General features: G+C 46.0%; 1 protein-coding gene across 1 annotated transcript; it reads right to left on the bottom strand.

The window, feature by feature from the left end:
- Window positions 1–595: 595 nt before the first annotated feature.
- Window positions 596–7,057, bottom strand: LOC130376797 (uncharacterized). Its single transcript, XM_056583686.1, has 2 exons — window positions 4,709–7,057; window positions 596–812 (listed from the first exon to the last, which is right to left on the bottom strand). Exon 1 carries the CDS (start codon window positions 7,009–7,011, stop codon window positions 5,596–5,598), a length of 1,416 nt encoding a protein of 471 aa, XP_056439661.1. The 5' UTR covers window positions 7,012–7,057; the 3' UTR covers window positions 596–812; window positions 4,709–5,595.
- Between the last annotated feature and the right edge of the window lie 6,496 nt (window positions 7,058–13,553).

Genomic DNA, 13,553 nt, shown 5'->3' with positions numbered 1-13,553 from the left:
ATGAGGTGGACACTGGTTGCAGACCCTCACAACCCCCCCCCACCCCCCTCCTTCCCGTGAGGTGGACACTGGTTGCAGTGCAGACCCTCACAACCAAGGCCGCCTTAATGCATGGGCTTGCCTGGGCTGAAGCCCCAGGGCCTACGCCGATCGGGGGGCCTATCATGAGCTGCAGTAAAAAAAATATATATATATATATATATATATATATATATATATATATATATATTTTATACTGGCCCATGATAGGCCCCCAGATCGCCCAAGACAATGTGATTTTTTGTTTGGGGCTTACAAAGATCAGAGGCCTATCATCAGCCAAGAAAAAAGAGGGCCATTGGCCCCTTTACACCACAGCCACACTCGTCCCACCCCCCACCCCCTCAACAACGGCAAAATGTCGGAAATAAGTTACACATCTTCATTGTCCCCCCAAGATCCCCTTTCAGGGGGCTTACGAAACCTCAGCCCCAGGGCCCAATGGCAGGTTAAGGCAGGCCTGCTCACAACCCCCCCACCCCCTCCTTCCCGTGAGGTGGACACTGGTTGCAGACCCTCACAACCTCCCTCCACCCCTTTCAAGTGTACTGTATATAGTTATCTGCAAACCTATGGTGGCATCAGGCCTTCAGTGTGCATATTGTGTATAGTCCTCTGCAAACCTATTCAGGATCTTGCTCCTCCCAAGTGGTAGTGTACACAATCAGATCATCAAGATATGCGTTACAGTTAGCCACTCCGGCCAAAACCAAGTTTACTAACCTCTGAAAGGTTGCTGGGGCGTTACACATGCCAAACGCCATGACGGTATACTGCAAGAAATGATCTGGGGTTACGAAGGCCGAGATTTCGGATGCGCGATCCGTCAGTGGTACTTGCCAATAGCCTTTGAGTAAGTCTAACTTACTAACATATTTAGCTGTACCCAAGTTATCCACGCAGTCCTCCATCCGCGGAAGGGGATACGAATCGGGAATTGTGACGGCATTCACTTTACGGTAATCCGTAATGAATCGAGGTGAACCATCGGATTTAGCCTCTAGAAGGCACGGAGAACTCGATACGGATGCTGTTTAATCGGCCTCGCGTTGTTAACGTCAATGTGATGCTGGAGGACGTTGGTTTGAGTCGGAACGTCGTTGAAGAGGCTGGGAAAATGGTTTATTAAGTTAGTCACGTCACCTTGCTGCTCGGTGGACAGGTGATCTAACCGAGAGGATAACACCTCTATCATCTCCGAGTTGGGCAACCGGGCACCCTGACGCGTGGGATGCCGCATCAGCTGTACCTCATCATAATAATAATAATAATAAATGTTATTTATAATGCACTTTATATTCAAGAATCTCAAAGTGCTTCAGAGTGTGAGTGGATCCTGAACGGAGTGTACGTGAGTTTGTCGGGGGGGTGAGGAGTTCCTGAAGGTAGAGGGGGGCAAGTCCGTGAAGGCACTGGTGGGTGAGGAGGGAGACCTTGTACTCAATTATGAGTGGGACAGGGAGCCAGTGCAGTGATTTCAGGATGGGGGTGATGTGGTCATGCTTGCGCACCCTCATCAGGACCCTGGCAGCACTGTTTTGAATGTATTGGAGCCTCTGGATGCTCTTGCCAGGGATCCCAATGAGGAGTGCATTGCAGTAGTCCAACCTGGAGGAGACAAAGGCATGGACGAGCTTCTCTGCATCAGCCAGGGTGAGTGATTGGCGGAGTTTGGCGATGTTCCTGAGGTGGTATAAAGCTGTCTTACAGAGGTGTTTGATGTGGGTGTCAAAATTAAGTTGTGGGTCCATTTTAACACCGAGGTTGGTGACGGATATGGAAAGGGGGATGTTTTTGCCAGAGAAGGTGATATTGGTGATGGTGGGGGAGCGGAGCTGATGTGGCGTGCCAACAAGGATGGCTTCCGTTTTATGGCTGTTAAGTTGTAGGAAGTTGAGCTTCATCCACGCCTCCATCTCCTCCAGGCATCATCAGTAGGTTCCGCAGCGTCCTCTGCCACTATTAGCGCGGCGCAATCACCAACAACAACAGGGATTTCGGCGGAACTCCTGTTGCTCTCTCCCCTGGAAAAATACGTTTTCAGCATGTTAATGTGACACACGCGAGTTTTACGCCTTCTTTCAGGAGTTTTAATGACGTAGTCGGTGTCGCTGAGACGATCACAGACTTCATATGGACCGGAGAATCTAGCGGAGAGGGCCGACCCGGGGATTGGCAATAGCGCCAAAACCCTATCGCCCACCTGAAAGTGTCGAGGAACGGCGGAACGGTCGTAATGACGCTTCATGGTGGACTGGGAGATAGAAAGACACTCTCTTGCCAGGGTGTTGGCATGATGCAGTCGCTCACGGAAACGGCTGACGTAATCTAATACGTTCTTTCCGGGCGAAGAGTCATGCAACAGAAACGCCCCCTGTAATGACTTTAGAGGTCCGCGGGGCGTGTGACCAAAAACGAGCTCTGCCGGACTGAATCCTAGGGATTCCTGGACGGCTTCACGGGCCGCAAACAACACGAAGGGTATTCCCTCGTCCCAACCTTTCCGTTTCCAGGCAGTATTTGCGGAGCATTGACTTTAGGGTCTGATGCCACCGTTCTAGCGCACCTTGAGACTCCGGATGATACGCGCTGGAAACGGCATGATGTACATTCAAGGTTTTGAGAACCTGATTAAAAAGGTTGGACTGGAAATTTGTGCCCTGGTCAGTTTGGAGCACACGGGGAAGGCCAAACGTGGAAAAAAACGTTGTTAACGCCTTTACTACAAAACTAGCGGTAATCGTCCGCAGTGGGATAACTTCGGGGAACCGAGTGGCAGCGCCAGATATGGGGGATTCGAGTCACATGACTTGACTCGAGTCAGACTCGAGTCGCAAATTTGAGGACTTGAGACTTGCTTGACTTACACTGATAAAAGACTCGACTTGACTTTGACTTGGTCTTCATGACTTGAGACTTGACTTAGACTTGAGACAGATGACTCGAAATGGCTTTTTTAAAGTTAGATTAAAGGTTGGATATGTGATTTGCAATACGCCAGCAGATTTTGAAAACACACAGCTCAAATGGTCCTACCCCCTCTCCTTCAACGCTGGCTCTGATTCCACCAATTCCAAGTACATGGATGCGCAATCACACACGAGCGCGAACACAGATGCGCGAGAGTGAGCCAGGCTAGCTAGGTTGGAGTTTAGGGTTGTATTCTAGTGCTAGGTCCAAATGTGGATTAGCTAGTAAACTAGCTCCAGTAGCTACCGCAGGATAACAACAAACAGAAGCTTGCTCTGGGTCACGAGCTTTGAGTACATGCACGTGCACGAAGGGGACACTCGCGGGGAGCGGGGGAGGGGGAGTGCAGTACGACCGTTTGATTGACGTACTTACTGTCAATGCCACTCGGTGGTTCTGAAAATCATTGGCTGGAGTTTTTCGAGCCCTGCCCGTTCCACAGATGATTAACTTGTTTAATTTTCATGTCAGTAGGCTACTTCTAACTCAGTGGCTGTAAGTGGGTTATGATAAGGATTTAAAGTAATTTTCAAGTAAAATTACACCGTCAGAGCCAGGGCATCAGACTGGGCTGTTCTCAGCATACCGCAAAAAAATTAAGAGGGTTCAAGTTCCAGTCCCCAAATTCAGTTTAACCACTACCTGGACATTTGTGATGGACAGAGCTGCCTTCAGTTTTGGGCCATGAACAGGCGCACCCTCCTCTCTTTGTTCAAGGTGGAGGTAAGAGTAATGGCAGTCCCTGCATCAAGTGTACCTGTTGAACGTGTGTTCAGCCATGGCGGGGTGATAATGTGACCCCATCATTCAGAACTCAGTGACAAAGTACTGTCAAATTATTATTTTTGCAAATGCAAAGCATTGTAAGTCTATGTATGTTGCGAGGCAGCAAGATTACTACCAGCTTTCAGGCTTGTGTATTACTATTTCCCCTTCCTACAGTATGTGTATGTGATATTACTTTTGAAATATTCTTTTTTTTCATGTCTGATGCCATGTGTTGCAAATAAAATTCGGTAGGGCGATTGAGTGATTGACTTGAACTGTTCTCGTATACATCCACCTAGAGGTTCTATTTGATTCTGTTCATAGGTTGGAGGTAATGATCATAAAAACATTTTCAAACTATTCACATAATGGTTTTGGAATGTTTTGAATAGTTTGAGTTGTTGTTATTGTTAAGACATTGTTATTGTTAATGTTGAAATATAACTCAACTTATGAACCACTCTCTTTACCGATTTTTAAATGTGGAAACTGGGTTAGATCATCAGATTTTTGTATGACTTGACTTGTGACTTGCTTGACCTGAGCAATGACTTGACTTGTGACTTGCTTGATTCTCACCACAGTGACTTGGGACTTGCTTGAGTGGCACCGGAGGGATAACTTGATTGGGCTTACCCGCGATCTGGCATACATGGCAACATCGGCAATACATAGCAACATCAGATTTAAGCCCGGGCCAAAATAAGTGTTTGAGGATTAGCTGATAGGTTTTCGTTACCCCTAGACGTCCTGAACACTGACTTTCATGCGCTACAGACAGAACGTGCTGACGGTACACAGAGGGTACCACTACCTGATGTGTAACACTCCACTCCGCATCGACAGCTAGAGGAGGAGACCACCTACGCACCAAAACGTCTTTATCAAGCAGATAACACACCTTTTGTTCCCTTGCTTTGTCGGCACTCACCACATTATTGAAGCATTTCCTTAGTGTCGGATCCGCCTTCTGAGCAACGCAAAGGCGTTCTCGAGTTACCAGGAGGTATTTGCCGTCAGGTGATGGGGCTGGCGGAGCGCACCGGCTCGGCGGCACTCTCACAGGAGAACGCAGCAGAGACCCCCGTCCCATTTTCCATGCCAGCTTCCTCTAACAACACCGGCTTAAGCACACTATCAAACAGAGAGCCATCGTACCCTTTTTTCGCTTCTGCACGGGTTATCATGCAAGTAGGAAACAACCCCGAAGGTGCCTGTGCTACATCAATCTCCGTGCGGTGCGGAAGGTCCAATACTTCCTGTCACGGCTTTCAAGCATGCCAATTATTGAAGTCTTTTACGGACGCCTTGGGACGGATTTCAACGCGCTGCGGCATCACTTACTGTTAGTTTGTTTGGAGATTGGCTGGTTGCCGTGGGTGTGTGCGTGCCATTCAAAGTAACAAATGAACAACTTAAAGACGATGCATGCACCTACACTATTCCTTCGGTTCAAAATAAAACTGCGTCGCTTATTTGCCTCGAAAACGTTCCTATCTTTTCATATTGTGTGTATAGATGCGGCGTGGTACCGAGCGGTTGAAAACGATTTCTGTCGGCGTCTCCTGTGACCCGCGCACCTGCGTTCAATTACTATATATAGGCACGGGACACGCAGTGATTGCGTCATCGAACAGAAAGAAAAACGAAAGTGCGACGCCTGTAGTTCTTTCAATGGAATGGCTCTTTCAATGGAATGGCTCCCCCGCCCATAACTATTGTTATGGGCGGGGTGCGCACTAACAATACGAAAAACAAAAAAAGGAGCCAACTAAAACAAAGGCAAATCAAAATGTGAGGGTATGTAAGTGTGCGTCTTCATTCGGTAGCCGGAACCAGGAGCACGATCTTGGTGACCGGTCTTTCGATTAAGCTGGTCCGGGTTTGAAGCTTTACACTCCTCACGACACCTCTTTGGTCAGGGTTGATGTTCACGATTCTAGCAATAACCCATGACCCTCTAGGGGCGTTTACATCTGCTATTAGCACAATGTCTCCTTGCATGAAATTCCGCCTAACTCTGCTCCATTCCTGGCGTTCCTGCAGGAGTGGTAGATACTCTTTAAGCCACCTGGACCAGAACAGGTCTGATATGTATTGTACTTGGCGCCAACGTCTTCTTACGTACGTGTCCTCTTGCTTAAAGGTTCCCGGTGGGAGCAAGGGCTGTACTTTGGATAGTAGTAGGTGGTTTGGGGTCAGCGGTTCCAAGTCGTTTGGATCATCTGATACAGTGGTCAGGGGACGGTTATTAAGGATAGCTTCAACCTCACACATGACAGTGGTGAGGCTTTCGTCATCTAATATTCGCTGTTTTATGACGGAGAGCAAAACCTTTTTCAGCGACCGAATCAATCTCTCCCACACACCTCCATGATGGGCAGCTGCAGGGGGATTAAAGGTCCATTTCACACCTTTCTGTTGCAAAGCCTTGCTGATCTTGTCCTGATTCCATGCTTTAAGTGCTTCCTTCAACTCTCGCTCAGCAGCAATGAAGTTGGTCCCGTTATCGGATCTTAATTTGTTTACTTGTCCTCGCCTACAAATGAATCGTCGGAGGGCATTAACGCACAAATCTGTGTCAAGGGAATGCGCCACCTCCAGGTGTACCGCACGACTGGCTAAACATGTGAAAATGACTCCATATCTTTTTATTGTGCCCCTTCCTCTTTTGACCTCCATGGGGCCGAAATAATCCACTCCGACATTAGTGAAGGGTGGCAGATCGGGAGTGATCCTGTCACTAGGCAAATCCGCCATTTTCTGCTCGCAAACGTTACCTCGTAGACGTCTACATTTTACACAGTCGTTTATAATTTTCCTGGACAATGCATTGGCAAAAGGGATCCAATATTTCTGCCTTAAAACAGATAACATGTAATTCCTTCCACAATGTCCTATTTGTCTATGGATATTTTCAAGAATTAACTTAGACACATGGTGATTCTTTGCTAGGATGACGGGGTGCTTTGTCTCTTCCGGCATGGCCAGCTTACTCAGTCTTCCCCCGACTCTCAGTATTCCATTATCCAGCTTAGGATCAAGCTTAAAGATTGGGCTTTGTCTTTTGACGTTCCTAGTTTCACTCTTCAAACTCGCAATTTCATCCGGAAAGCTCTGCACTTGACAAAACTTCACAATTGCGTCATCTGCCGACCGTAAGTCGCCCAAGGTAAGCTTTGGTGACCCCATAGAGCCCTTGAAAGCTTTCATTTGACTTCCGACTTCTGGCATGCTGGCAGTACTTTTCTTTCTTCCGTTTCTCAGACTTTGCAGGAGGTTTTTCAGGCGCAGGAACCAAGCTACCGCTCGTTGGAGCTTGGTCCACGTTGAAAAGTAGTGTATGAGTTATTATTATTATTTATTTATTTGATTAGGACAGTGCACATTAATCAATATGTCAGCCAGAGCATCAATATAAATATGCCGGAGTTAGCTTAATTGCTAATTTTCATCCGTTGTCCTAAGGCAAGTCAAGAACATAAAAACAACATACCAGTATACAAAATAGATTAAAAAAACACTTTTACACACAAAATAGGTCCCCACATCAAGAGTCCATGTTAAAAAATTAGAATGACCAAAGGTTACATATGAGAGCAGGTCTCGCTTGCTACTAACCACTGTTTAAGTTTTTTTTTAAAGGTGGTGTAAGTGGCACAGTCTCTAACATGTGTTGGTAATATATTCCAGGACTGTGTTCCTCTGATGGACACCACCATTTGACCAAATTTGGTCTTGCGGCGTTGTATTTCGCAGTCACCTCTAGTTAGTGCTCGTGTATTTATTGTAGAGGATTTCTTCTTTATAAAATTCTGTAATGGTGGAGGGGCTAGACCGTTCAGAACCTTAAAGATTAGACCAACATCCAAAAACAGCTGAAAACTATCGAAGTCCATGATTTTGTGTTTATTTGTAATTTTACAATAATGGTAGTATATAGGTTTTTTGTCTAGTGTTTTAAGCGTTCTCTTGAATAAAGATTTGATTGGTTTTAAAGTGCTCTCAGATGTATGTGACCATGTTGTGTAACAGTACGAGATGTGAGTAAATATCATTGCATGCATATAAGTCTTTGCTGTCTCCATAGTCAGGAAAGGTCTTATATGCTTGAAATTTGATAAATTAAATTTAATTGTGTTTTTAACTTTCTTAACATGCTGCTTAAAATTAAGGTTAGAATCGAAGATGACCCCAAGGTACTTAAAATATTCAACCACCTCAAGTCTCTCACCACCAACCATGACTGATGGTTGCTGTCCCGCAGTTGGCTGTCGGGAGAACAACATACAGACAGTTTTCTTTGTATTCAGATGTAGACAACAGTTTTGGAGCCAATGGGACACTGGCACCATCGCTCCTGAGAGTACTGCAGCAGCTTCTTTGATTGAGCTGGCATGACAGTATAATACAGTATCGTCAGCATATAGTTGCACTTTAATATTTCTACAAACATCTGGTAAGTTATTGACATACAGGCTGAATAAAACAGGGCCCAATATTGAGCCCTGTGGTACTCCAGCAGAACAAGTTAGATAAGAAGATAATGAATCACCAATTTGAACTGCCTGTTTCCTGTCTGACAGGTATGATTTCATCCAACAGAGGGCGCTGTTTGAGAAGTTAAAATGGGTTAATTTGGCAATAAGCAAGTCATGATTGATGGTGTCGAAAGCACGCTTTAAATCTAGAAATACCGCAGCTACAAAGCCGCCTTTATCCAGCAGGCTTTTTAAGTTTTCCAGGAAATAGCAAGTAGCAGTCTCTGTTGAGTGAAGTTTCCTAATTCCAAACTGCATTGGATGAAGAGTGGCATAGCCATTATTTAAGTGTTCTGTCAGTTTTCTGGTAACCCATTTCTCTGCTACTTTGGAAATTATGGGCAAGATACTTATTGGTCGATAGTTCTCAGATTTTGTTTTGTCCCCAGCCTTAAAGACTGGGGCGACCCAATCTTCCATGTTCATGGTACCGCTCCTTGTTTTATGGATAGATTTACAAGATGTGCAATTGGGTCAGCAAGAGCCTCTTTATGGGTTTTCAAAAAGGCACTAGTAAGACCAAATGTATCTCTGGCCTTTGAACTTTTTAGGGATGAGATTATTTGTATTACCTCCAGGACAGATATTTCTTCAATGCTAAACATTGGTTTGCTTGCATCGACAGGATTGTGCAAGCAGTTTTGTGCTTTGTCTCAACTGAGCTAATGAAAAATCTGTTGAGATCATTTACAATGATGTCTAGATTGTTAGTTAGCTTATCATTTACCTGGAGCTGTAGATCACTTAGATAGTTAGACTTGTCCCGTCTCAATAATTGATTTACATTTTTCCATATTAGCTTTCCATTACCATTTGCCCCTTTTATCGTCTCAATGTAGAACTCAGCTTTCAATTTGCGAGTCATCCTCAGAACTTTGTTTCGTAGTGATGTAAAAATGTGTCTGTCACTTGCAGTTCTTGTTCTTAGAGATTGCTTTAAAGCGTTATCTCTACTTTTCATTAATTTAATAATTTCATGGTTCAACCAGGGCAGATCATTTTTACGTTGCTTGGAATTACCTTTTTTTGTAAAGTGCGTTACAATGTCATTTAATTTTTTAATGAAACTATCTGAGCTGGCCTCGATGTCATTATTTTCTAAAATATTAGACCAATCTACATTTTGGATTTCCTCATTCAGGAATTGTTGCTGGCTTTTGGGTATGAAATAGTATTGTTGACCTCTAGTGGATGCCATTAGGTGCGTCCTCTTAATTTTCCTCAAGTACAGGATAAAATTGTGATCTGATAAGCCAGATAATAGATTAAAAGTCTTAGAAATTCTTTCAGGTTTATTAGTAAATATTAGATCAATTGTTGTATGTGACGTATTTGTTATCCTTGTTGGCCCTTTTATAATTTGCGTCAAATTGTACTTGTCTGTAAGCTGCTTAATTTTTTTCCTATCTGACTTGATGTCCCAGTTGATGTCCCAAGGAAATCACCAAGAAGGGTGATTTCCTTTTTAGAGCTGCAATGATTTAAAATTGTCTTAAGATGGTCATAAAATACATCCTTTGCTGAAGGAGGTCGATACACGCAAATCACAGTAAAATACATTGCAGAACTAAGTGATATATTAAGACCAATACACTCAACATTAACTTCTTAAGGCCACCTTATTAGTTCACATTTAAAATTGTCTCTGACATAGATTAATATTCCCCCTCCTCGCCCTGTTTCTCTATCTTTTCTAAATACATTATATCCTGGAATACTGATAGCTGCTGTAGATGATGAATTTGTCAACCAACTTTCAGATACACCAAGTATGTCTCTGCCCCTACCCTCTGACGATGCTGCACCCACTCTGACCCCCCACGAGGTCAGACTCTGCCTGAAAAACATCAACCCCAGAAAAGCGGCAGGACCAGATGGTGTGGCAGGCCGCGTACTAAAGAATTGCGGTGACCAGCTGACAGAGGTATTTACAGACATTTTCAACCGCTCTCTAGCCCTTTCACATGTCCCCCCATGTTTCAAAGCATCAACCATTATACCTGTGCCAAAAAAGACTGCAGTCAAGTGCCTGAACGACTATAGGCCAGTGGCTCTCACCCCCATACCTGCTAAATGCTTGGAAAGGCTGGTCATGAAACACATAAGAGGCATCACACCAGCTTCCTTTGATCAACACCAATTTGCCTACAAAGCAAACAGATCTACAGAGGATGCAGTAGCCCTGCTGCTTAACACTGCACTGGAGCACCTGGAGTTAAAGAACACTTACATCCGTATTCTCTTTATAGATTACAGTTCTGCATTCAATACGATCCTTCCAGGCAAACTCATCTCCAAACTTCAGGACTTAAACCTCAATGCTTCACTGTGTAACTGGGTATTGGACTTCCTGACCAATCGCACACAGAGTGTACAACTGGGGAAGCATCACTCTTCAAATCTGACCATCAGCACTGGCGCCCCACAAGGTTGCGTGCTCAGCCCACTTTTATACACCCTCTACACCCATGACTGTGCTCCCTCTTGCCCATCCAACTACATCTTCAAATTTGCAGATGATACAACAGTGCTTGGCCTCATCTCCAACAACGATGAGGCTGCCTACAGGCAAGAAGTGGGAAACCTGGCAGTCTGGTGTTCTGAGCACAACCTCAGTCTCAACATTAGGAAAACCAAAGAGATGATCATTGACTTCCGGAAGTCTTCCCAGCATAATCACCATCTCCCAATCTACATCAACGGTGAAGAGGTTGAGCGTGTCACCTCTCTAAAGTTTCTGGGTCTGACACTGACGGAGGAGTTTTCCTGGGTCAAAAACACAGCTTCCGTTTTGGGGAAGGCCCAGCAACGCCTCTTTTACCTCCGGAAGTTGAGGAAAGAACACCTTCCTCAGAGGCTGCTGTTTAACTTCTACCGCTGCGCTATAGAGAGTGTGCTTACATACTGCCTGAATGTATGGTCCTACAGCTGTACAAAGGCGGAGCAGGCAGCCATCCAGAGGCTGATTAAAACAGCGGGAAGGATCATTGGAGTAGAGCTGCCCGACATCTTGTCCATCTCCTCCTCCCGTTGCCTGCAGCGCTCTAAACGCATCCTCACAGACCCTTCTCATCCTGCCCATCATCTGTTCCTGTTACTCCCGTCAGGGAAAAGGTTCAGATCAAAAAAGGCACGCACCTCCAGGATGGCAAAGAGCTTCTATCCCTGTGCAATAAGGCTCCTCAACAGCTTGACCACCCCACTCCCCACCCCCCTTCATCTCCCCCCGCCCCCGGCCCAGCCCTCCCTGCCCCCCATGGACTGCACTCTAAGACTTGATGCACCTTAATATGGAGATGTATTGCTTTTATTATTTTTATTATTATTATTTTATGTATGATATTTATGAACTATTTATTAATTGTTATTTATTATTATTTAGCTGTGTAAGTCTGGTTGCCTCTACTGTCTCGTTGTCTTTGTGGCAATGACAAATAAAGTACTTTGAACTTTGAACTTTGAACTTTATGTCAATATTAGAGTCACTCAATAAATGTTCCATTTGCTCAGTTTTGTTGACAATGCTGCGAATGTTAATATGGCCCAGTAGAATTCCGCTTGGTTTAGATCGTGAGTCCCAAATGGTTTTGGCATTATTAAGGGTTTTAAAGAAATGCATTTTGTGTTGCTTCTTAATTGCCGGATTTAGCAAATTTAGTTTTTTCTTTGTTGGATGAGTTACTTGAGGTTGTAGCACATTTTGTGAACATGTCCCATATTGTGGTGAGAACTCAGTTAGAGGTGGAGAAAGCCTGGCCTGGTATGATGGAAGCCCAGCTGGTGGAGACCCAGCAGGCACTGGTAGGGACCTGGCCTGGTGTAGTAGAAGCCCAGCTTGCTGTGGTGGGAGCCCAACCTGTTGTGGTGAGAGTCTGGCCTGGTGTAGCTCAGCTGGCAGTGGTGGAGGCCCAGCTGGTGGTGGTGGGAGCCTGGCCTGGTGTGGTGGTAGCCCAGCTGGCAGTGGTGGTAGCCCAGCTAGCAATGGTGGAGGCCCAGCTAGCTGTGGTGGAGGCCCAGCTAGCAGTGGTGGAGGCCCAGCTGGTGGTGGTGGGAGCCTGGCCTGGTGTGGTGGTAGCCCAGCTAGCAGTGGTGGTAGCCCAGCTAGCAGTGGTGGAGGCCCAGCTAGCAGTGGTGGAGGCCCAGCTACCAGTGGTGGTAGCCCAGCTAGCAGTGGTGGTAGCCCAGCTAGCTGTGGTGGAGGCCAAACTAGCAGTGGTGGTGGCCCAGCTAGCATTGGTGGAGGCCCGGCTAGCAGTGGTGGAGGCCAAGCTAGCAGTGGTGGAAGCCCGGCTAGCAGTGGTGGAGGCCAAGCTAGCAGTGATGGTAGCCCAGCTAGCTGTAGTGGAGGCCAAACTAGCAGTGGTGGTGGCCCAGCTAGCATTAGTGGAGGCCCAGCTAGCATTGGTGGAGGCCCAGCTAGCATTGGTGGAGGCCAAGCTAGCAGTGGTGGTAGCCCAGCTCGCTGTGGTGGAGGCCAGGCTAGCATTTGTGGAGGCCCAGCTAGCATTGGTGGAGGCCCAGCTGTTGGTGGTGGGAGCCCGGCCTGGTGTAGTGGTAGTCCAGCTAGCAGTGGTAGAGGCCCAGCTAGCAATGATGATAAGGCTAACTGTGGTAGTAGCCTAGGTAGCTGTGATGGTGGGCAAATTAGCTGTGGTTGTGGCTCATCCAAAAAATTTGAACAAAGGAGCTGAGGCCCAGGATTTACTTCAACATCACCAGCCAAGAGCAGTATCATCAAGAGGTGAACAATTCCCGTAAAGGGACTAGTTGTGACTAATTGTTCATCTTTACCTGGGGGTGGCCTAGCATGGCCATGGTCCAGTACTCTTGTATACAGAGCATGTTGGCTCCATTTGGCTTGAAGCAGGGTCAAATCATCCCTTTTTCTTGGACAGGTCAAACTCAGAAGAAGATATAAAGTTACAAAGACGATAGACAGAACTGTTGATGGCAAAAACCAAGGTCCTTTTTTGTATTTACATGACTTTTGGCGCAGACCCACATGACCTGCCAAACTGTGTGGCTGCTCCTCGGCGGCCATCTTGCAGATGGAGTTGATTAGTTGGACTTGGTTCTGAGGCTTGGATTACATTGACTGTGATTGCCTTATCCTTCTTGACTTCAGGGTCATCATGAGAAATTATACCAAGATCCACCGGGCTGTATGGCCAGTATTCCTCTGTGCCAAGGAGGAACCGAGGGCCGCTTATCCAGACATTGGGTTTCAGGAATGCC

Source organism: Gadus chalcogrammus, chromosome 23 (genome assembly GCF_026213295.1).
Source record: "Gadus chalcogrammus isolate NIFS_2021 chromosome 23, NIFS_Gcha_1.0, whole genome shotgun sequence".
In the NCBI taxonomy this organism is placed as follows: Eukaryota; Metazoa; Chordata; class Actinopteri; order Gadiformes; family Gadidae; genus Gadus; species Gadus chalcogrammus.
Note: the sequence above shows the minus strand (reverse complement) of the source record. Positions and strands in the feature narration are given on the sequence as shown.